We start from the raw sequence: 24,565 nt of genomic DNA, 5'->3' as shown, positions 1-24,565 counted from the left end.
ACTCTGAATATGTAAATATTGTTAATTTAAACAGTTTAACTGCTGGACACAAGATGTCTCCTCTTTCACTGTAAGGTTCCAAGTTTCCACATCGCACTTATGTAAGTTGCATCCTGGAGCACAACTGGCTCCAAACTAGTTGTGTTGTCACACATCATGCTCATAGGTACAAATGTTAAACTGAGATTTAAGGTGAGCTCAGAGAAACTTGCTTTCAGCAGATAAATGTGAAAACAAACGCCATGAATCACATTTTTGAGTGGAGGTGGACTTTATTTTATTGACCAAACTATTAACTGATTAATCGATAATGAAAATAATCACTTGCAGCCCCAGTGAACATTGAATTGATTGTTTTTCTTGCTGTAATCATTCGTCCTGTTCATACTGACCATTAGAGGATCCCTTCATAATGCACTTACAATGGAAGTGATGGAGGACAAAATCCACAGTCCTCCTCCTGTCTTTTTAGTGTCAGAGTCCCTCTTTTTGTTACTATACTTCCACCGCAGCTCAACAGGGAAACACAAAGAGGGAATTTGATGCTAAAAAGACTGTAAATGTGTCAGATATCCACTTGATATTACCTCCAGTCCTATCTGAATGAAGTGATATAGATGAATAAAATGCATCTAAACCAACCTCTGCAAACATATAATTGTTGAACCACTACTTACTACTACTGTGACTTTTATTTACATCAAACTGCTGTCATGTTGTTCTGTTCCTAACTGTACAGTGTGGAGTTTTCTGCCTCCGGCTTTGTACAAGCCAGCTGTCGTATGTATAGAAATAACACTGCAGGAGCATATTGATTTTATAAGTTCTCTGCCTTTGTATGCAGCAACATGGTCAGTCCTGAGTGATATATTCAATTGATTCATTTTTTTCCTCTGGTTCATGTTAAGGTCATTTCTGCTCTTTGTCCTCTAACTGAATATGGTCCATTTGGCTGATGTGCTACAAAAACCTGCATAAACACACCACAGGAGACATTTATGACATTGAATCCATGGCGATATTGCTCAATTTTTAATTAAATCCTGGTTCAGATTGTCCATTTCTTCATCCATTTTGGATATGATGTGTATCCAGGTCAAGGTCATCTCTGCTTTCATGTGGAAACTGATTCAGATTTTTTGTTTAAACTGAAATTAAACTGCCTTCCATTTGTCTGCTACAGCAACATATCTTGGGCCATATTTATAACCACTGGGGCACAAAATGAGGCTTGACATTTTGGAGACAGGCAGATGATGAGGTGGTGAATTGAAGCCACTTTATCTACTTTATCATAAACATTCAAGCCAGCCGTGTTACTTGTGCTTGTGCTAGTGAGCCGTAACTATTTCATGAGCGCCTTTCAATTTTAAAAGCTATGAGTCAACTCAAATCTCAAATCAAATTCCGCTCAATATTTCATCAGCGCTGTCTCAACACATCACATTCCCCACCCTCGAACAGCGGAAGAGAGGACCGGACTGTCTGCTACTTACTACTCGCGGTCAGTTGTGGAGCAGCGCCGCAGCTGCTGAAATGCCAGAATGTGGCAGGTGTCCGGCTTCCCTTTCCCTGATATTTCACCTCGACCGCGTTATAACTAACTGATCATTGGTTGTACAAATGTACAAATGCTTGAAAAATGTCTTAAACAATCCATCAACTGTCAAAATAGTTGCCAATTATTTTTCTGTCGGCGGAGTAATCCGTTAATCAACTTATCGTTGCAGTTAAACGGCAACAACAAAAAAGATAAAAAAAAGAAGTCAAAAGGATTTAATACATAAAAACAAGTATAGATATAAACAGTTCATGCTTTTTTTTGTTCAAAGACATCTTACCTCTGAAGTTTGTTATTTTCTTCCATATGTTGAATCATTTCTATGTATTTTGACTCTTAATATTCTTAACAGGTACTCATTTATTTTGTCTGCCATTTCTCTCTCCATCTCTCATCTCGCCTTCTCCTTTCTGTCTGGCCTTTCCTCTAACGAATGAAGCCATCCTCCTCCTCCTCCTCCTCCTCCTCCTCTTCCTCCTCCTCCTGCTCTTTCTCCCTCATTTCACCCATCGCCCGGGGCAGTCACGGCAGGCTCCCTCACCATTTGTCTTCTTCGTTCTTTCACTCATGTACAGTGTTAGAGGCAGGGATTCAGTGATAAAACCATCTATTCTAATTTATTGTTGTGGACGGTTTTTTTTGTTTGTTTGTGTCATTTTGTGCTTGAATCAGTTAGTAATCATTAAAGGTTTGGTTCAAATGACGAAAAGTATCTGTACAGTTACTGATATCTAGCTGTACAGATAGTCTTGGTTTCTGGTCTGTGGATTATTATAATTATTATTATTATAGTTATTATACATTGTCTTTAGAAACAGATGTTACTGTTGAATTTTTCAAGTGTTTTTTTTTTTTTTTTTTTTCAAATATTACATTTCCATCACATGAATTTTCCTTTTTTTACCGTTTTTACGTTACCACTGGAGGGACCAGGGTCTAAATGAGGTTCCAGGGAGATTGTTCTACCCCCCAAAAGTCCCTGCTGAGGGGTGAGGGGTTCCTTTCCAAAAGTACAGGAACTCTGGGGGCAAGGTTCACAGGGTTGACCATTGCTGATTGGTCAAACATGGACAGCGCAGTTGTTTCAAATTGTGAAACATGAATGAAGAGAGGGAGCAGCGGTAGCGAGAACAAAGCCAGAGAAATAAAACGTTATTTTCTGATTTGTTTCATATCATTTCATTCCAAAGCAGAAATAAAACCATCAAACACTCAGCAGATAATGATTTACTGTGGAGACGGAAGCTCTCTGCATTTCTCCTTTTCATTCATTCAATACATCTATAAGAAGAACAACAGGATGACTCTGTTGTTTCCTCGTGTTAATACTGCGTTTCAGACACCACCTCATGTTTTAATTCATTATGGGTCTAATTTGCAGGATCTACCTGATTCCTCAACAGGGACTTTAATTTCCAAATTTAGTTCCTGAGTTCAGTTCCTAAGTTCCTGGAACCTTGACAAAGGGGCTTAAACTCCATTCTCCTCCATTGTATTGAGGTAGAGTCAGAAATCACAAAGACAGATGTCTCAAAAGTTGGATAAATCTAACCAAAACTATCGTCATGGCTAAATACCACTAGAGGAAAGTGCTGAAATATGTATTTTAAAATTTGGGTAAACCAACTTCTAATAAATCAAGTGAGACTCACTTTGTTCTGTTATTTATTTGGCGTGAGTGCAGTAACCTTGAAATTGAAAGTCTTAAACTCCATTAAATGAATTAAGTTCCTCACGAAATAACAGTTTTTGGTGTTTGTTTTTATTTCTATTAACCTTTTTAACTTATTTTACTACTGACTTTTAGCTTGTGTGATTTCCTCTGTATGGTGTATCAGGATTATTTAAGTATCGATCAATCTATCTATAAATGTTTCTGATCAGCCTTCATCAGTGCAGTTACAATCCTGACAAACCCAGAATTATACACAGTATACGTTTCGTACAGGTGAGGTCATTGCTGATAATTTATGTGCTTGTGAAAACTGTTGCTTTCTTGATTTTAGTTGTTGCATTTCACAAGTTTGGATAAACTTACCTGTGTGTCCTCTGCAGATCCCCGGGGCGGCGATGGACAGAGTCAGCCTGCTATGGCGTCTGAGGCGTCGGGCTCGCCGCGGAGCGCTCTGCATGGCCTTCTTCTGCATCTCCATGGCTCTTCTCTACGCCATCTGTGCTGAAAACAGCGTGCCCGTTACTGATGCCATCTTCGGCGTCCGGGCACGCACCCGGGCTCAACCTCGCACACACTCTGTCATCAAGGTCTGTCGACGAGTTTCTCTGTCATGTTGGTTTTCTTGCTGAATTATGTAACACAGACTTATGAAAAGCTCTGGGATTGTTAGTCGCATCCCAACAGAGGCCATTCAATGCAAGTAACTCAAAATTCTTTAAGTTTTTATGATGTAAATGTCTGATAAACATTCCCTGTTGAGTTTCCAAACATCATGGCTGATGCTGTGTGGCAGGTGAATGGAGAAGCTCTGTTGTCAGACCTTCACTAAAGCACCTGAATGCACCACCAGGGAGGATTCACAGACACACTTCACTATTTTATCACTATTAAAACTCTCATGTTAAGTAACTTTACAAAAACCAGTGCGGACGTGTGTTTTATTATCACACATTAGCTATGTGAGCAAGTTTCAGGTCTCTACAGGTTGATTTTAATGAAATGAACTGAAACCAGTAAGACCACTAAAAGGAAAAACTACAAAGATTACAGCAACACTTGTGACTGGAATGGCTGTCGGTAAGTTGTAAGCACACATCCCTCTGAATCCCACAGGTACTGCGAGGCGGAGCCAAGCCCGTGCACATCGACCCTCAGAAGCTTCCAGGTGTCATCCCAGGTGACCCTCATCGTCCAATCCCTGTCCTCTCCTCTGCGAACCACACCCACGAAGAGTCAGCGTCAAAGCGGAAGCCGAAAGAGAGGGAACCCTCTGGGTTTTTCACCCGCCTGCTGCCGCGGCCCTTCACGCGTGCGCTGGAGACCCTGTTCGGAGGCCGGTGGAGGGGCGAGCTGAGCGGCAGAGGGGGGGACGCGGAGTTCTTCGGGCCTCACGGGCTCCTGGGAGAGGTGTGGGATGACGAGATGTCCAGCAGCATGCTGGGAAACAGGCTGAGGAAGGTGGTGCAGAATTATCAGGTAAGGCTTTATTAAGTTGTCTTGTATGGAGCCAGGACGGTGAATTTAGATTTTGGAATTGAAAATAAAACCTAAACTAAAAAAAAGTTGTATTGGTGCTGAAAAATTTTGATATTTGTCTATATTCAAACATTTTTCTCAGAACAAATGATTTCTTGTTTTGTCCTTAGGCGATGAATAAATACGGAGTTGAGCTCTCTGGGCCCGGCGGTGTGTCCAGCAGGCCAAAGCTGAACGGTCCAGAGCTTCTCTGTCAGCTGAAGGACAAGGTAGAGGTCACGACTTTGACCGCTGACCTCCAGCCCTTCTCGTCCTTGCCCTGGGCCTCCCAGCTTCCACCGAAGCCGTTGACCTCTGAGCTCGGGCCGTACAAGAGCTGCGCGGTGGTGTCGTCTGCAGGGTCGCTCCGTTACTCCGGACTTGGCAAAGAGATAGGTGTGATACATGGATGTTTACAATAATGCACAAATAACTCTCTTAATATAGGAAAATAATGGACAAGGTTGAGTCCATTATGTCTTTTATACCATAACTACTCAACAAAAGTACAAAGAGAAGCTGTATTGAAATCCTCAGCTGTGTATCAAGTGTGTTTGTATCAGTTCAGGTTGGTTTCACCAGTCAGTTAACTGCTGATGAAGCCTGAAGGATCAGTACTGTTGCTATGGTTGCCTGCAGTTTAACATGTTTTTTTTCCAACATGTTATTACAGACAGATGCTTGTTTTACATCAGGCAATCAAGTTTCACTTCTAAAAGGCTTTATAGAAGTTTCACTTCTTCTAAAAGAGTTCACCTTCTATTAAATTACAGACTCTCATGATGCCGTGCTGCGCTTCAATGCCGCGCCCACCACCGGCTACGAGAAGGACGTCGGCTCTAAAACCACCATCCGCCTCATCAACTCACAGGTAAACACACTGACCTGCTACAGGAAGCAAACAAACTCCATGCTTCATTGTTAATACTTGTACAGCATCTTTAATAAATATTACTGATGAATTTTTTTATAGTCCTGATGCTTTAAATTGAGCCGATAAAAATGAATTATGATTCTACATTAAAGCTTCCTAAAGTACTTATGACAGTGTTTACAGTCAGTCACGTCATGGGTCTCGGGGTGATCAGAAAAAAAAGCACTGTAGAAGCATTATAGCCAGGTATTAAAATGATTTAAATCCCTTTGTACCTCTTACAACGTTGTCAGCCTTGTGATAACGGCAGCTATAACTACACTGAAATTAGCCGTCAATCTCCCTGCCTCCAGCGAAAACATACGATCACACAGAGGACCACTAAATCCAGCTGTTGTTGCGTTAATGTGATCCCTGATCAGATGCTGCTTAAGTGTACTAGGTAATTCTTCTTCTGGTGTTTTTGGCAGTTACAAAACAGCTTCAGATGTATTACCACCACACTCTGGACTGGACTAGAACCGAGCCTGATTGACATGTAGTCAGGAAAGACGGATTGCAATGGACGAGTATAAATACGGCCTGTAAAAGAAGAAAGACGGATAACTTAGATATCGATCCCACGGGAAGTGTCAATGCAGCACAATACACATGAATTCACACTATTAATTACAGTGGAAACCGCTTATAGTGATCACGGTTACAGTGATCAACCACTTATATGAATCAAAAAGCTCGGGACAGAATCATTCCTATACAAATGCTGTTTAAATAATTCGCTTGTGTTCATTTGGGGTCTTTTCATACATGAAAACATATGGAAAAAAAAATTAAACTACAGTAATTCTATTTTCTTTTTACCTTACTCCCATAGTACACATATGATGTGTATATATACCAGCTGCAGCACCATTATCAGGCATTGCGGCGCACCTCCACAGGGTTGTGCAAGATGCAGGGTGTGGGTGTGATTATTTGTAACCGCAAAATCTATAAATTCTAACTTTACTTTTTTAATGTCCTCCCCTCTTCCCAGTAATGTTTTTGTCTTCCCTCATGGCAGGGTTATAGTGATTAATTTGACCCGGACAGACGTGATCAGTGTAAGCAGTTTCCACTGTAGTAGTGAAAATAAATTGGAAGGAAGAAAATAGTCACACATAGAAAAAGTAGATTAAAAATAAAGCCAATAACATTATAATAAGAGTAAGAAAATAAAAGTTATCTTTTGAGTGCAGGTAGGAAGATCCCCTTAGAGGAGAAGAAAGAAAACAATCATTTATTTGTATTAATGTGGCTTCAATGTCCAGTTTAGAGTTCAAACACAATAAGCAGTTTATTTATTATTCTATTTATCAAAATACATTGTTGATTAACTTTTATAATGATCACTGTGCAGCTTTAGATATCAACGGGTGTAATTTATACTGTGAAAAGAAAGGTTATTTTTTGCTTAAACGAAAAAGTCTGTGAGGAGAAAGCACTGCAATGTGCCAAGGATATATCCAGGCTCCAACAGCTCCAACAGCTCCAGGTTTTACGACTACAAGCTGATGCAAATCCTCTTATGGTTTATGAAAATGTAAAAATGATTGATTGTCCTGCAGGACTGTCAGGTTGCAGTGGAAACATGTTTTTATTCAAAATTATTTATAAGGATGAAGATTAATTTATGTAATGGGATTCGTGTCAGCTTCACATCTTTTTTTTACTGTTCTGTATATAGACATACAGTAGGTATAATGTTTTTGTTTTTAAATGAATCTTTACCCGTCTTATAGGTGATGGCGTCTGATGACCATCGTTTCCTGTCCAGTTCTCTGTACAGCACAGGCGTTCTGGTGGCTTGGGACCCCGCCCCCTTCTCTGCTGACCTCACACAGGTGACGTTTACATACCTCACTCAGAAACAAAAAAAAAAAAACGTGCGCTTGTGTTCATCACTGATAGCGTGGTAGGGCAATATGGATGAAATTCTGCATCACAATATACTGCATATATGTATTTTCTATCTCAGTACATACATAATAAATGTAAAATAGTTATATTTAAAACATTTTGTGGAAAATAAATTCATAATTTTTAGTGGATTAACAACAGTCCATAACCAAATATATTCACTTCACCATCACATAAGACAGAGGAAACCAGTAAACTCTCCCAACTGAGAAGCTAGAAACACGTGATGTTTGGTTTTGCTTGAAAAATTGCTCATGCAACTATTCGATTATTAAAATAGTTGCAGATTTTCTGTTGATCGACTAATCAATAGTAATTTCAGCTCTAGATGACACAGATCGTATTTATTGTATAGATTTGATGGTAGTATGATGTATGATGTTGCCTTAACACCTGGACCTTGACATTAGGTTGTTTTTTTTTTTTTGTCCATGAAATGCTAAAAAATTGCGAAAAAGCCGTCAGTGATGCCTTCAATTCACTTGTTTTGTTCAACCAACAGTCCAGAAACTTAAGATTTTCAAATTGTTACATATGTTACATTGTACAAATCAAATCAAATGTAATTTTTAGTACACAGCTCCATACAACCATTACATTTGAAAAGAGGACAAAACACAAACCACATGAGAGCTACACATCTGCATCTACGGAGAGCTTTAACAGCGCTGTGTGTCCCTCCCTCAGTGGTACAACAGGACAGACTACCCCATCTTCACCCAGTACCAGAGGTACAGGAGGCTCCATCCTCTGCAGCCTTTCTACATCCTGCATCCTTGCGTCGAGTGGCAGGTCTGGCAACGAATACAAGACAACATGGCGGAGCCCATCCAGAAGAACCCGCCCTCCTCCGGCCTGCTCGGTATGTGAAAAATCGCCCGTCTCTCCACTTCCTGTTAAAGGACCGCTATGTAAGATTTAGCGGGCTCTATTAGCAGAAATGGAATATAATGTTTTAAGTGTATAATCGCCTGAAAATAAGAATTGTTGTGTTTTCGTTACCTTTGAATGAACCCTTTATATCAACAAAGAGAGCAGGTCCTCTTCCACAGAAGCTGCCATGTTGCACAGTCATGTTTCTACAGTAGCCCAGAAAGGACAAAACAAATACTGGTTCTAGAGAGGGCCATTTGTGTTTTTCGTGAGTTTCGTGGCCATCATAGGTTCTCCTCCATGTTGGAAGGGGAGGGGAGGGGTATTCACTTGGTTGCAATCTGCAACCTCACCACAAGATGCCACTAAATCCTACACACTGGTCCTTTAAATGTTCAATCTACGCTCATAAAAAGTTTTTATAGATATAAAGTGTAGACTATCCTGTTTACTGTTATCTTTTTATTTATTGTGGATGTTCAAACTAAAAAGGTTTGGCATTTTAGGAACCTGGCTGACTGATCACAGATAAAGTCATTTAATCCCAGACTTACACCAAACGACTTTTCAAATGATTTTTCTGTTGCACACAAATTTCCAAAAAATCATGAGAGTGTTGCTAGAGTTGTGGCGTTCTCCTGTCATCTCAATCGTTTGGTGTAAGGTGGTCATAAAATTCAGTCTGAGCTGTCTTAAGTCGGTCTTTTTCACGCCTTCATGGTTCAATAAAATCAAACATGTTTAATATTATCAGAGGTTTTAGCCTTGGCTCATGCAAATAGTGAAGTTCAATAACATTGTCAACAGCCAATAGCTGCGCTCTCTCCAGCACCAAACAGGAAGCAGCAAAGCGGGTCAATAGTAAACATGGCATGGGGGCTCCGGGGAGGCACATCCTTGCTGTTTTCTCAACCAGGGTCGTGTCCACATTCTACAGTGTCTTCTGTTTTTCTTTTTGGCTGTTTTTCAGAACAAATCGCTGCACACACAAGTGCAGCTGTGGCTGGAAGCTGCTTCCGTTTCTGCTCCATTGTTCAACAGTTTTTGTTCTTGTAAATTTCCACCAGGAGCAGGTTGGGAAATAATCTCAAAAAGAATCTAGTTGTAGTCTTGCAAGTAGTGACCCTGCAAGATCCCCAGTCTTTGCAAAATTATGACACATTGTCTTTAGATGTGAGAGTGTGTCAGTCTTTAGTCTTTTAGTGTATGGTCATATTATGGTTGCATAACATGCATTTTATACATTAACAATCAGCTCATTGTGGCATTTTCTGTTGTGCTCATATAAAGGAAACAGTGGAAGTAGTAAGCGCCCTCACATCCCCGATCAGATATAAAAACAATACAGATATGTCTGTGACGACACTTTACTCTGTAACTCAAAGCTGATTTGATACAGTTTGATTCAGCTGCGTTTAGGATTTGATGTTCATCCTTTTTTTTATAATAAAAGTGGGAAAAAAAAAACTTATAATGTTACTACAGTTGTCCTGCTGATGATCTCATTAAATCTTATCAACAACAAAACATTACAATGTTTAAGTGAGTGTGAAGAGGACTCAGTGTTTTGTTTGAGGACACACAGGAGACATTACTAGACAAAAACACTGTGGAGTTTCTGACCTCTAGTATTTATTTTAATAAATCGATTAATAATTTAATCAATTAAAAATATATTAACCAACAATGCAGAAAATGTTGTGTGGACTTTATGCAGTTGCACCACTGGGTGAAGCTTCTTACTGTTTAATGAGAGTTAGAGCTGCTGACCGCCTGTACGAGCTGCTCAAATTGTAAAATAAACTCACCTCTGTGCTGTCCAGGGAAGAAAAATTGTAGCCGTAATTTGTATTATTATTTATATTCATAACTATTTTGTGTTATTTCATTTATAATTCAGGTAATTTGGTGTTTACTTAAAACTGCTTTTATTGTTGAAAACCGTCCACTGTATTTCAAATTGTTAACGATAAACCAACTATTGATTAACGTGTCCAACTATCAGTTAATGAAATTGCATAAAATTTGCTTGCTAAAACCACAAGATAACTGAACTCAGATCTGTTTCAGATGTAAACATGACATCCCTCCATCCTCGTTTCTTTCCTGTTCTCCTTGTTTTGTTTTTTTACTTCACTGACAGAGTATGAAATGTAGTACACATTATACATTATATAAAGTAACAAACAGTTGAACAATAAAAAAGTTTTAAAAATTAAAATGTATCCATCAAAAAAACTCAATGAAGTGAAAACAGTTGAAGTTCTTGTGAGCGGAAGTATAACTGTGTCTTCTAAAGCGTCCTCTGCTTCGCTTCCTGTCCAGGCACCGTCCTGATGATGTCACTGTGCGAGGTGGTGCACGTGTACGAGTTCCTGCCTTCCCGGAGAAAGACGGAGCTCTGCCATTACTACCAGCGTTTCTACGACGCCGCCTGCACCCTCGGCGCCTACCACCCCCTGCTGTACGAGAAGAACCTGGTCAAACGGATGAACCAGGGGCCCGACCGCGACATCTACACCCACGGACGCGTCACGCTGCCTGGGTTCAGCACACTCAACTGTACCCACGCTGCTGGAGGTTTAGCCTCTCCTGATGGGAAAAAGCAGTGAAGCACACACACACATACACATAAACACACATATGATGCAAAGCAGAACCTGCATGAAGAACACGCAACGACGACGAGGACCGACGCATGAAAACTTCATACTCACTGCTGTTCTAAAAGGAACGCTGTGCCACTCTCTGTAAATATTATGTTGTCACCACGAGCTGTAAACACTGGAATACACACATTTCACACACCGGAGTCCAATCAGCTGATACATGTGCCTGCCGTACACTCGTACATTTCCTTATGAGGATGTTCCACTCACAACGTTCATCCCTCAAACCCTAAAACAGCCCAAAACCCAACCTTTACAGGACCATACAGCTGTTTTTCAAGGTTTGAAAGGTGCTGGATTGAAAACTTTAGCACATAAAGACAAAAGATTACAAAATTTAAATTTGCATTGTTAGATATTTTTTTTCTAGAGCATGTGTAGTACTACTCATGTGCAAAATGATGGTATTTCTGAATAGTGTAACACTATATAAAAATAATACATAGCAGCCTGCGTGACACATATAGTAACTTTGCTATAAGACTATAAACGATGGGAATTAAAAACAAGCAATAACATCCCAGAGTTAAGATTTAACTAAATATAAAGTGGAAGTATTTACCACCAGTATGCTGTCTGGTTTTAGGTTGATTTCCTGTCTCATCTCACTCTGTCAACAGACTAGACAACAACTAGAGGTAGCTAGTTTCCTGTCATGTGATTTGATTAAATTGTATGCAACAGCTCACCACCCACATCAACAAATACTCAAACACACAGTAAACAGGAAAGAAAGAAATATAATTTGATAAGGGCTGCAACTAACAATTATTTTCAGTATTGATTAATCTGATTATTTTCTCAATTGATTGATTAATTGTTTAGTCTATAAAATGTCCAAAAAAGTGAAAAATGGCCATTATAATTTCCCAGATATCGTCTACAAATGTCGTGTTTTGTCTGATCAGCAGTCCAATATCTAAAGATACTGAGTTTACTGTAATTACTTCATGATCTAAACAGTTGCCTGTTTATTTTTCTGATGACTGACTAATCGTTGCAGCTCTAAATGCGACACCTATGTAAAGAAAGTCTAAAAATGGACATCACACTTTGGAAACTGTACATCGGTAACACATAAATATACACAGTTAGTGGTGGAGATAAACATGCAAAATCAACAGTAATGCTAATCTTAACCAAACCAAAGTCTTAAACTGACCGTCAGAGGAAGTCAGAAATGGTCAAATGGTCTTAATCAATCAAAAATAGGCTCTTCTTTGTTGATTGGATGACAGAAGTCATTTTGTTTTTTTATTTTTTTTGATGGTAGTGTCAGACAGGAAGTTGCTAGTGAAGTTATGCAGGATTGAGTTTACAGATCTGGATCAGTTTCTCACTGCCGATTCTGCTTCCCTAATATCAAACCACACTGAGGACCAAATGTGACTCAGTGCTGTTTGAAATGAGTCTTAGGAGTTCATTAAATACTTGCAATCAGCTTGTGTCCATTAGAGAGACGTGGCACCTGCAGTGTGTGTATAAAAAAAAAAAAAAAAAGACAGAAAATATTGCTGCTTTGCTTTAGTTTCAGACATGTTTCACGTTTTACTGCCCTATTTTCAGGGCTTAATAAAAGCACTTCTTCAATCAGCAGGATGCCGTGACTTGAACTCAGCAGCATCCTCCAACTGAAATAGTGTTTGGCTGCGAGTAGATAGAAGTTTATGTACCAGCAGAGTTAAGTAGCAGAAAGTCACAGTTAAGGCATATTCACATTACAGCAGAAAAACAAGGTTCCCGCGTTGATCAGCGTCGTAGTTTACCTCTCTGAAACTCTCGGTCGTTCTGCATTAAAAGGCTCCAACTTAATCTTTTAATCTCCCGCTGGACTGACTTGAAAATCTACAAGCTACAATGCTAATGTTGCTACGTTTCAGAGACTCTGTCGCAAAGCTGGTAGCTACATCTGCATGCTGATATTTTGCCAAGCAAATACCTTTTTTTTTCATCTGGTCTAGATATGAGGCCAGTTTGTGATTGTACGGTTCTGGATATTCAGAAAGTAATTTGTTTTTTGTGCATCTTTCAGTTGAAGGAGCGGTCAACAGCAATTAGAAAAGTCCAGCTCAAGGTCAAAGTTCAACATAAACATGCACAATAATGAAGAAAGTGCACGGAAGAGGTTGTTTTTCTGTAATAATGTGAATACACTGTAAGAGAGTGTCCACATTAAACCGGATAAAATTAAAAAACACAACTTTTTAACTTCATTTCGCCCTCCGTACACACTGAAGTGGTGTTTTTCTCACACAGAAACGTCTTTTTTTTGAGTGGATAAAAGAGATTTAGCAGTTTTTCTAGGTTAGATTTTTCATTGCGTGCAGAGATCTTTTCAGAAATTATTCAGAAACAACAGCATTTTAAAAATGTGACGGTTTAGTGTGGACGAAGTCTGGGAGCGGACGCAAATCTGAAGTTTGGCAGAATACGAACCAGCCGACTCATCTAACTATATAAACTCTGAGCCACACCCAGATGACTCAAAAACCCAGCTGGATCTGTGATTATCTTGACACAATGGTCACAGTTAACTCTTAGATAAGGCACAACATGTAAATAAGACAGCTGTGTAGCTGTCTGGGGGTGTATATCCCCCCCCACCCCCCACCCCCCCGCTTTCACTCTTTATGCTGAGCTACGACACACAGACTCCGTACAGGACGCACAGAGATGAAACCGATGCTTGTCTTCTCACCTGATTCTCAGGAGAAGAAGAAGATTTGGACTGCTCCTTTAAGAAACCTCTGGAGTGTGTCAAGTGGTCACAAAGCGAGAGACGGCTTCCTCCTCTATGATGAATGTCTCTACATGACTGTCACACACACCTGAGCACATGACACTGATGACTGGACTCTTACTTATCCTCCCAGTGATCCAACAATACTCCAGTAAAAACCTACAAGTTAAAACTGACTAGAAACTATTTTGTATCCACGTTGTCAAACCTGCAACACCTTATTCCCAATAATCTTTTTATAAGAGTGTATATATATTATAGCAGTAATACCCAGGAGGACGAGCTTTAGTGTGATTCTGTGACTCAGCTACGTGAAGCAGAACAGAGTTTTATCTCAATAAACATTTTATAAAACTCCAGTCTGCTCACACATCTGCATCGCTGTTGTGTTTCTCAGTAATATCACAGTAAAGAACAGCCTCAAGGGCATTATGACCTTTTATTCTATTGGTACCAACGCATGTGAACCATCTGTAAACGTTTCTCTAATGTAGTGTAGCAACGGGAGAAACAAATAACATCTCTGATAAACAGAGAAATTATCCGCATGGCACGAATGCAGCTTTCCCATCGCTTTTCTCTTCACCAAACACGTGTCCGTTGTCATTTGCATTTACATGTGAAACAGGCCATTTGCATGCAAACAAAGACAGTGAGCCTGGATCAGACTGTGAGCTTGTGAGGGGGTTTTTAATGTGTTTCCAGAATACTTGATTTTTCATAGCAGAGAAATTGAAATTTGTCCGCTTTCTGTCAGGACGAACTAACTGATGTCTGCCTCAGGCTGACTGCAAGTTAAAATGTTTTGGTAATTCGATTGTTTGGCTTTTGTGAAGGAATTTGCACCACCTGAGTACAATGTCAGCTAAGGCAAGTCCTGCGTTATTAGCTAAAGTCCTGCTCCTCTCAAAAAACACTTTTTCTTCTTGTTCCTACAGTTGAATGTTTGAGCTTCTCTGTGCAGAATGACGTGAGTGCAGAGTTTGTTTTCACATCCGTCTGCTGAATGTGGAAAGTTTCTCTGAGAATGAAGTTGACAGTGACAGTGAAGTAGAGACATCTTGTGTCCAGCAGGAAAACTTTTGAAGTGAAATATATTTGCATATTCATAGATAGATTCTGGATTTTTTTTAATGAGGGTGAAGGAGTGGGTGTAATTTGAAGGATTTTAACAAGGAAAAAACACATCAGAGTATTTTATATACGTCATAAAATATGTCTGGAGGGGATCTTTAACCTTCTGGATTGTCAGCTAATGCAGCGTATAGTTTAATCTCCCTTTCAGCACGGCTACAACATAAGACTTCTTTGCTAACTGTACAGTCGGATCAACAGATCACAACATTCACACTGAACATAACCACATAAAAATGTTGACAAAAAAAAAAGAAAGGCAGCATTAATTTGTGCAATTCTACTTCAAAAGAAAATCAAGAAAGAATATAGAGCTGCAGATGCAGATAATATGTTTTTACAGCAAATTTCATTTCTATCTCGGCACAGTTTCAGTAAAGACTACAGTCAGCCACAACATTTAAAATGTTACTTCAGTTTTACTAAAACAGGCTCACTACAGTTGAGAGCAGATCTATTGATAGCAACCATGTTGGGAAATCAGACTCTGGAACTGCACAAAGTTACGACCAAATTTTCAGACCTGCCAGAAATCCAAATGATCGTCTGATAACCAGATCGTTGACCGTTCAGGCGATTACTCAGCTGAAACATCAAACGACAGCCGATCTGGCAGAAAATCAGTTTACCTCTAAAATAAATCAGAGGCGACTGACTTTATGTTGTGGTCAAAATCTATTTTCTCCTGCATCAATATTATTAGGTTATCCTTTTCCCGCCTTTTTTTTTTTTTTTTTTTTTTTGGCGTGTAACAGTTTTAGAGCAGCACACTTAAAATTCCTTAAGAAATTCTTCTAGTTTTACTACATATTGCGCTCACATGGTGCATATTCCTACATAAAACACTTCATCAAATTACTACAAACTAACTGGGAACAAAGTCCAGTTAGTTCCTGGATCTCACTGCGTACATCTTACTGGCCCAAATATAAGATGATTATAAGATGAAAACTTTTTGAACACAGACACTTTCCGACTGTCGGGAAAGTTTCTGCGAGGTACTATTCGCCCAAAGAGAAGAGAGTCCTCACCTTAATTTTAGATTTTACTCTTTAAAAAAAAAAAAAAAAAAAAAAGGTGAAACATGAAATATTTCCATTGAAACGTAACATAAATCCTACATTTATGTAGTTTGTTTCTCACCAGGGAACTTCTGCAGTTGCCAGAGAGTTTGTAAATAGATTGTGAAGATAAATTCAATCAAATAGAAATAGGTTAATAGAGTTAACCGTAACACCTGAACACCACGTTAGTAAAGTAAATAGTTAAAATTGTTAGCTAAAAATAATAAACAAAATTAAGCAAATTCCTTTGATTTACTATATATTGTGCTCACATGGTGCATATTCCTAATTAAATACTTTGATTAAGAAACTAATTGACGCATGAAAACAAACCTGGGAATAAGAAGTGGTTTCTGGATCTCACTGCATAAACAGAAATTGCACTTTTGCTAAATTACCAAAACTTTTCCGCACGAAATGGTCAAATCAACAGACCGCTTGTGATTTAGACCAACTGTGTTTACATATGATTCTTCATTGGTAGCAGCTAAAAGAAAATCACATTATTTTTCTTTGCTTGCAGTTTTTCATAATTCCCGCAGTTTTACCGCAAAAAGAGCACATAAAACATCACAAATTGTTTTCTAGTTTTTGAGAAAAGCCGCTGCACAAAATCAAGTATTTTTTGCTGCAATAATCACAAAAAAAAAACTCTTGGAGGGAATAATAAAAGTTGGGAATCGGTGCTCTAAAAGACACACAAACAGACTTGAGGAAACTTGCTAGCTTAGCAATATTAAGGCTACAAACAACCCATAATGCAACACTCACTGTAGAAACCAGCATTCAGAAAGAATATAATGATGTGAATATATAATAAATGTCTAGTGCTCAAATATAATACAAACCTGCTTTTTCAGATGCAATTTCCAGAAAAAAAAAATCATATATTCGGGCCAACAGGCTAATGAAGCTGACGTGTGCATTGACCCTAAAGGGGTCAATGGGGGCCCGGCAGCCGATGTTTTGCCCTCGGGGCCCCTGAATAGTTAATCCTGCCATGCTGATGTTTTAAAAGACACGCTGGCACATTGAGTTTCACCTCACGCTGAAGCCGAGTGAATCAGAGCGTGATCAAAAGTCCCACTATTGTTTTTTCTAATAATTTCAAGTTATGTTGTTGTTTTTTTTTGCCACGACTGCGGACTTTGTTTATCCAGGAGGCGAACACTTGAATAATTGATGTCATTTGCATTTCAGATTAAAAGCATTTTCTCTCTATGCAGTTGCTCTCTCGTCCCGACTCCTGCTCGTTTCATCTCAGCCGTCATCAGTCTACGATTTGACCTTTTTGACATTTTATTTTAGCTCACAGATGCACTTTTTTCACCTTCTGCTTTGCCTTCATCCTCTTGGTTTCTGAGAGGGTTTGGTTGTTGAGCTGTTAACTGTGGTTTCATGTGGAGGTTTAATGTATTCTTGTTTTTCTTTTCCAGTTTTTCCAACAACAAACTCTTGAGCTCACTTGCTGTGAGAACCAAAAAAAAAGCAAAGAAACGAATCTGTTCAGCTGCCCTACAAACATACAGCTGGCCTTTGAGAGCACAACTGAAACACATTTTTTTTGTTTATTTTTGTTGTTTTTTTGTTTTTGTTTTTTTAGAGCATGAATTCCTGTCACTGCCATCTGGTCCTGTTTGAGTTCAGGTTTCTTGGAATTAATCTTCAGGAAGCATCAAGAACCGAAGTGTGAATGCCAAATATACAGTTTGTATAAGTGAAAGATGATGAAAAACTTGATATTTTTTCAACGTGATGACTGTCGGTCAGGATCTTCAGGATAAATCTGAATGATCACCAGATGATTAAAGGGTTAAGAAAGAAAAATATATTTATGTGTTGTTTTTTTTTTTCTTTTTTATACTGAAATATTGGCTACTTTACCTCTTCAGGCCTCTAAAACTCCCTCTGTGGTTGCACACGACTCATGATTTGAACCAGTTTAACCAGTAATGGGGTTAATTTGCTTCTCTGATTTCATAACTATATTTTTAACCCTGCATGCATCAGACTCAGTTTCAGAGTCTAAAACCAATACTGTAAATGTTCAAATCTGCTTCTGTTGGATGAATTATTATTATTAATGTTGTATTTTGGAGATTCCTCGTTGTGTTCGAGGGAGGATTTATATCTTCCTGGTTGCTGTCAGTGAATTGTTTACCTGATGTTTGTTTAATGACTTTATGTTTCAAATGTTGCGTCAGACATTTCTCTGTGTGAGCAGGAGGTTGTGATGTTGGGATGAAGAAAATACATGTATTTAAAACTGAGGCCATCAGTTAATAAAGAACTGACAACTAAAAGGCTCTGGAGGTCTTCCTTAAAGAGAATTGTAATTTTTTTTAAAAATTTTATCAGTGTTTTAATCCTTCTCTCCATGTAAAATACTCCTACCTTACACATATGTGATCACTGACTGTAAAAACTTCAAACTTTGATCTGAGCATTTCAGATTAAACTACAAGGACGCCACCTGCTGGTCTGTCAGATTCATTTCAGTTCATTCTTTATTGTCCTGCAGAGGAAATTTGGCAAAAACAGACATATACTGTATATGAAAACAGACTCTTCCAACCGCAAATAAATCCATTTGTATGGAGGATTAATGATTTATAGGTTAATAGATCAATATTTTAATGAATAAATGAAAGAATAACTTAATAAATAAACACTGAAATGTATTTATGAATAAATGAATATATATAAGTAAATGAATAAATGTTGGTAAGTAATAAAATAAATGAATCAATTATTTCTATAAATCTACTTTTTTAAAATGTATTTCTACTTTTATATATTCCTTAATTTCTTCATTTTTGCTTTTATTGAAACAGACAAAAATACAGAAGTAAATAAATGAAGAAAATACAGAAATATATAAAAATATAGGTATAGAAATACATAAATGAATTCATGTTTTGTGGTCAATAACAACATGTATTTATTAATTACAGCTAATAATTGATGTACATATTTATTTAATGTTCTATTATTTTATATATTTATTAAAATTAGTATTTGTCTCTGCGTTTATTTATTTATTGTTGTTTTTTTTTGTTTGTTTTTTTTGACAAATAATTCATTATTCGTCCTCCATAGTTTACAGTCGGATTATTACCTTCTTAAAAAATCAAATGTAAATTTATCACAGGTGAATGAAATGTTTCACATTTTCACTGACTGACCGGATGTGGTCACATGACATCTATCACCTTCCTCGTTAGCATAGTGGACAGTATCTCCGCCTGTCACGCGGAAGACCGGGGTTCGATTCCCCGACGGGGAGGATCAATTCTTTATCAATTTATCTGAACCCAGACCCGGATATTAATAAACTGACTAACACACATGTTTATAACCCAAAATCACATGTTCCTCACGAATTCATATTTTGCACAAGACGTAATTCCTTACAATAAAGTCATGTATTTCACTGTAATAAATAACTGCAAGTTGTGTGGGAGCTGACTGTTGTTATCTTGTCTAAGTTGGCTTTAAATGTTGTACTTTGCAGTTGTTCTCTCTAAATAATTGACAAAATATACTATATAAACATATATGACCTTTACTTCAACGCATATTAACCATCAAAAAGGGGTCATAATTATGTGATTTACACATTAATAATCCCAGAAATCATGTGATAAATACATGTATTATATATGGACTTATAACTGAGTGAATTCATAATGTCCTATGGAATTATATATATATATATATATATACATACACACACACACACACACACACACACACACACACATATATATATATATATATATATATATATATATATATATATATATATATATATATATATATATATATATATATATATATATATATATATATATATATATATATAGTAGTATATATAGTAGTATATGTAAGTATTAAATTTATCTATTTTACTTTAAGTAAGATGTAATTCATCAATTTAAAATAATCAATTTAAATTAGCTAAATTGATCAATCAATTAATACAGTCATATACTCAAACAGTTCAACAGTTTCAATATTAAAATTAAGCGCATAACCAATGTTGACAGTAAGTAAATACCGAAAGTATTGAATTGAGAAAAACTATATATTGCATCTTGGAGTGTATCATCACATGGCTAGATGTGTACTGAACTAGTAACCATAAATAGTAATTAAATGGTGATTTTACCAAATGTATAACATTTCCTGACTGCAGTAATTGCCACATCACTTCACGTTGATATATATATATATATATATATATATATATATATATATATATATATATATATATATATATATATATATATATATATATATAATCATTTATGTTTACTTCATTCGCCATGTCTTTCCTGATTGAATACATAGATAAGAACTCATCCACTCTCCTTAAAAACATACACATTACATTCATTAGCTTAATTAATGTTAGTTTATATGATATTCACAGTCTGGAAAAAGATTTTTAAAGTGTACAGTTTATACATTAAACAAGGATTCATCATACATTGCATCAAAATAGCTATGAAGAAATAGCTATTTTGCTTAAAGGATGTTTGTATTATTATGTATAGAGGAGCTGATTTTCAGAATTGGGGAATTGAAGTGTGTGTGTGTGTGTGTGTTTTTAAGAATGACAACAAAACAAACTGCACAGGCATTAAAGTATCAAGGAACAAACAACTCAAACATTTAAGCTGAAATCAAGGAACAAGTGATAAATAAATATATGTGTCATGACTTTTTCCTCAGGAAAATTCCACTCTATGTAAAGATGTCATAAACTCACTTGACAGCTTTCTGATCTCCTCATCTGGAGACTGGTTTAGCACTTTCAACACCTGCCTCTCGAACTCATCATTCTGTGCCTGCCATTTTTTTGTCTTGCTCGATCCTTGGGGTAGCACGTGGAGTGCAGGACACTTCAGGGACATGGGATGCTGGGGTAGATGGGGGCTCCCAGGATACATCAGGGGCCAGAGATTCAGGGTCAGGCAGGGTCTCTGAAGATGTGTCAGCAGCTAGAAGTGGAGGAGTATACAGAGAACTCAGAGATACTTCAGTCAGGTACAGAGTGAATGTTTCTGTGTCAGATGATGATGACTGAGTAGCCAGGGGTGCTGAGGTAAACTGGGGAGTAGAGAGTCTCTCTTGTAGGGACTGGGACATGTTAGAGGAAGTGGGCCTCTCTCTGACATGAGGCTCCAGAAAACTTATGATTGAGAAATACCTCCACATTGTCTTTTGTTCTGCCCCTGCACCACTCTTCTTCTCTCTCATTGTCTTTCTCTCCTTAATAAATCTGTCCCTGATATTCTTCCATCTCCTTTTACACTCATCCTCTAAATAAGTGGAGAAAATGTGATATTCTGTATAATAATTATACCTCATTACCTCAATTAAGAAACTTTTATAGGTATGTAACGTTAGCGCTATTAAGGGAACACGTAATAAACATAAGCTATATTATATATTGAATTTCACATGATTATAATTAACAAGAAGAACAATAATTTACATTAACAATAAAGTGCATCCAGTGCCAAAGTGCAATAAAGTGCAAAAAGGTCAAGTAATCTTATATAAAGTGCTGTCTGATCATAAGCTCAGTATGTTCCTGGGGAGGTGCTGAGATTTGTCCATAGTTCTCCTCCGGAGGTCAGTAAGTATCTGTTTAAATACGGTGTCACTGTCTAATCACGGTCTGTTGTATTATCATGGCACATCGTGTTTTCCACAAATTAGAACATACAATACAAATAATTAACTGTTAATCGGTTTTGTATGTTTAGATGGCAGTTTATCATCAATAATACAATACATAACCGATTTATAGCATAAATTAAAGGTTACACCAACAGTTTTTAGTTTATCCCAGACTTCCTGAGTTCTGTAACAGTCCAATAATAGATGCTGCTGTGTCTCATCCTCATTGCAAAAGATCATAGGACATTTTTTAGTGGTCACACAACAACCTCAAGACACAACAACTCTAACAGGAAGTCTGCCCACAGATATCAACCACCGGACATCTCTAATGCTCTCTGACAGGTTCTTATTATTGAGATTTTTTATAACCTCTGTGTTCTCATTAGTGTTCAAATTGTATAATTTATGTACCCACCATATTACAGCGTCGGAAGCGGGGCCCCGTTCATTCCTATTAAAATTGCTCGGTGGCGCATGAAGCAATAAAAAATTGACTTCCTGGTATGAAAGTACCCGGATCTTCCGCATTGTGCGGGCCATAGAGCATGCGCACTAGTGACATGCATGACATGAATGGGGATAAAACAATTCAATTATGCGGCTCTTCTAGACTTTTGAAATGTGATCGGACCGAACAGGATTTAATTCTGATAGTGAGACAAGTCATTTCGCGGTAGATGTGACGCTCAGAAAAATGTATCCGCTGATTTACAGACGTCTCTTTCACAATGTAAGTCTATGGGAAAAAGTCTTTTTGGGCCAGTGTGCGTCAGTGACGTTGTAATTACACGGTTTGGCCGCTATGTCAAATTTGCTTCAAAGCCTGGCGCTCTTCCTGTATCCAGTTCTCTTTATACATCCATGATATTAACGTGTTTCCTTTGTTTTCTTCTTTCTTCCGGAGCCGTTAGTCAGCTGATGTGGGGGCGGGGTTTACTTTGAATTTCTTGTCCAATAGTAGATGAGCTGCAGCGCGCGCTCCTCCCGGCCTGGACCAATGAGCGGCGCCGCGACTCCGGCAGCTCCTTTATAAAGACGCAACTCGCAGACAGGCAGCATTCATCGTGTTTCTGTTGAAACAGAAGAATAACAGCGAAAAATGGCAAGAACCAAGCAGACCGCCCGTAAATCCACCGGAGGCAAAGCCCCCAGGAAGCAGCTGGCCACCAAGGCTGCCCGTAAGAGCGCCCCGGCCACCGGCGGCGTCAAGAAGCCTCACCGTTACAGGCCCGGTACCGTGGCTCTGAGAGAGATCCGTCGCTACCAGAAATCCACCGAGCTGCTGATCCGCAAGCTGCCCTTCCAGCGCCTGGTGAGGGAGATCGCTCAGGACTTCAAGACCGACCTGCGCTTCCAGAGCTCCGCTGTCATGGCTCTGCAGGAGGCCAGCGAGGCTTACCTGGTCGGCCTGTTCGAGGACACCAACCTGTGCGCCATCCACGCCAAGAGGGTCACCATCATGCCCAAAGACATCCAGCTGGCCCGCCGCATCCGCGGAGAGAGAGCTTAAACTGTCCTCTGCTCCATAAACACAACGGCTCTTTTAAGAGCCACTAACTCTCTGATAGAGCAACACGTCCTTCTGTTGATACTTTTATTATTGTTGTTTATGTATAATCACCTCAAGTCTTTAAAGAGCTATGATGACACTTATACAAATGTAAACACTGTATAATCTTGAGTAAATCCATTCAGAAGCAGTTTTGTCTTTAGTGTACATGTATGATGGGAAAAGGTCTGTTTGTGTGTAAGAAGCTGTAGACAGCAACATTTTACACATTTATACAGATTAAACACATTTTGTTAACCTCTGGAAAAATAATAAAGTAGACTGTGGATGAGAATGAATTCATAATAGAGTAGAACATTTAAACTACACCAACATCATTGTATAACATTTCATACAGTAAAAGCAACACTGTCATTAACTGTATATACTGTATAAATTTAACTTCAGACTGCAGGCAGAATATCAGTCAGTCAAATGATATGAAATAAATCATTTATTTGAAATCACTTCATAGTCTGATCGTCATAAACTAAAATTTATGAGCTTCAGGATCTTTCTACTTTTTCTGAACATCGGCTCCTTGGATCTCAAATGTTCTTCCTCTGCTGTCTTTACAGCTTAATATATATATACTTTAACTTTACTAGAGATATATACGTATATATATAAGATATAACTTTGATTATTATTGTTGTTGTTGTTTTGTGTCTAATCATTTCACGTTGTATTGCAGTGAGATAATCTGTCTATGTAGTCATAGACTTATGATCAGGCTCAATTTTGATAACTATATATGAGCTTCCCAGTCGCTTGATGAGCTTGATGAGCTGTCTCAAATACTGTCCCAGATTGTTTTACATTCACATTACAGACAGAATCACAATTGGCTATATAGCACTAACTATACTAACACTGCAATCAGTTTATATTTAATGTTTGCATTGTCTTTTTGGAGAAATTTATTTTATTTAGAAAGCTTATTCAAAATCTTATTCACTGATGACGAAGCTCTTGGTTCCTGCTGGTTTAGGGTTTATAACTATAGTCTTTGAAACTCCACTGAGTTATGATATACAATGTGTAGACATGTCAGCATTACTACTTCCTCAGCTGCCAGTGTGAAATGTTCTCTAACTATAATATTGCTGTTCCAATATTGTTTCAAACCACATTATTTCATAATATAGACAATGTTATGCACATATAAATTTAGTCATATTACAGACTATAACTGGATAATAATGTGAGTCAGCAAATATATTTTTACAGAACATGATCTTTAGATGTCGGTTGTGGC

The 24,565-nt window shown here is 38.1% G+C and overlaps 2 protein-coding genes and 1 non-coding gene across 6 annotated transcripts in view; all 3 read left to right on the top strand.

The window, feature by feature from the left end:
- The window catches only part of st6gal1 (ST6 beta-galactosamide alpha-2,6-sialyltranferase 1), a 37,721-nt gene extending 20,160 nt beyond the window's left edge, over window positions 1-17,561 (top strand). For all 4 annotated transcript variants that reach the window (XM_067608697.1, XM_067608698.1, XM_067608696.1 and 1 more), the window contains 7 exons: window positions 3,617-3,823; window positions 4,350-4,712; window positions 4,883-5,147; window positions 5,525-5,622; window positions 7,407-7,508; window positions 8,272-8,446; window positions 10,783-17,561. In XM_067608697.1, the coding sequence (XP_067464798.1) occupies window positions 3,617-3,823; window positions 4,350-4,712; window positions 4,883-5,147; window positions 5,525-5,622; window positions 7,407-7,508; window positions 8,272-8,446; window positions 10,783-11,069 (1,497 nt within the window). In that variant the 3' untranslated portion in view covers window positions 11,070-17,561. The remainder of the gene's footprint in view (window positions 1-3,616; window positions 3,824-4,349; window positions 4,713-4,882; window positions 5,148-5,524; window positions 5,623-7,406; window positions 7,509-8,271; window positions 8,447-10,782) is intronic.
- A 1,717-nt stretch (window positions 17,562-19,278) lies between these two features.
- Window positions 19,279-19,350, top strand: trnad-guc (transfer RNA aspartic acid (anticodon GUC)). The gene has a single exon. It is a non-coding gene; the product is annotated as a tRNA-Asp (tRNA).
- A 3,455-nt stretch (window positions 19,351-22,805) lies between these two features.
- Window positions 22,806-23,565, top strand: LOC137195951 (histone H3). The gene has a single exon (XM_067608681.1). The coding sequence runs from the start codon at window positions 22,858-22,860 to the stop codon at window positions 23,266-23,268; it is 411 nt and encodes a 136-aa protein (XP_067464782.1). The 5' UTR covers window positions 22,806-22,857; the 3' UTR covers window positions 23,269-23,565.
- The last annotated feature ends 1,000 nt before the right edge of the window (window positions 23,566-24,565 follow it).

Source organism: Thunnus thynnus, chromosome 13 (assembly GCF_963924715.1).
Source record: "Thunnus thynnus chromosome 13, fThuThy2.1, whole genome shotgun sequence".
NCBI classification, from domain to species: Eukaryota; Metazoa; Chordata; class Actinopteri; order Scombriformes; family Scombridae; genus Thunnus; species Thunnus thynnus.
Note: the sequence above shows the minus strand (reverse complement) of the source record. Positions and strands in the feature narration are given on the sequence as shown.

Coding starts and splice junctions, on each gene's coding strand:
- LOC137195951 (XM_067608681.1), top strand. CDS start 22,858: ATGGCAAGAACCAAGCAGACCGCCCGTAAATCCACCGGAGGCAAAGCC.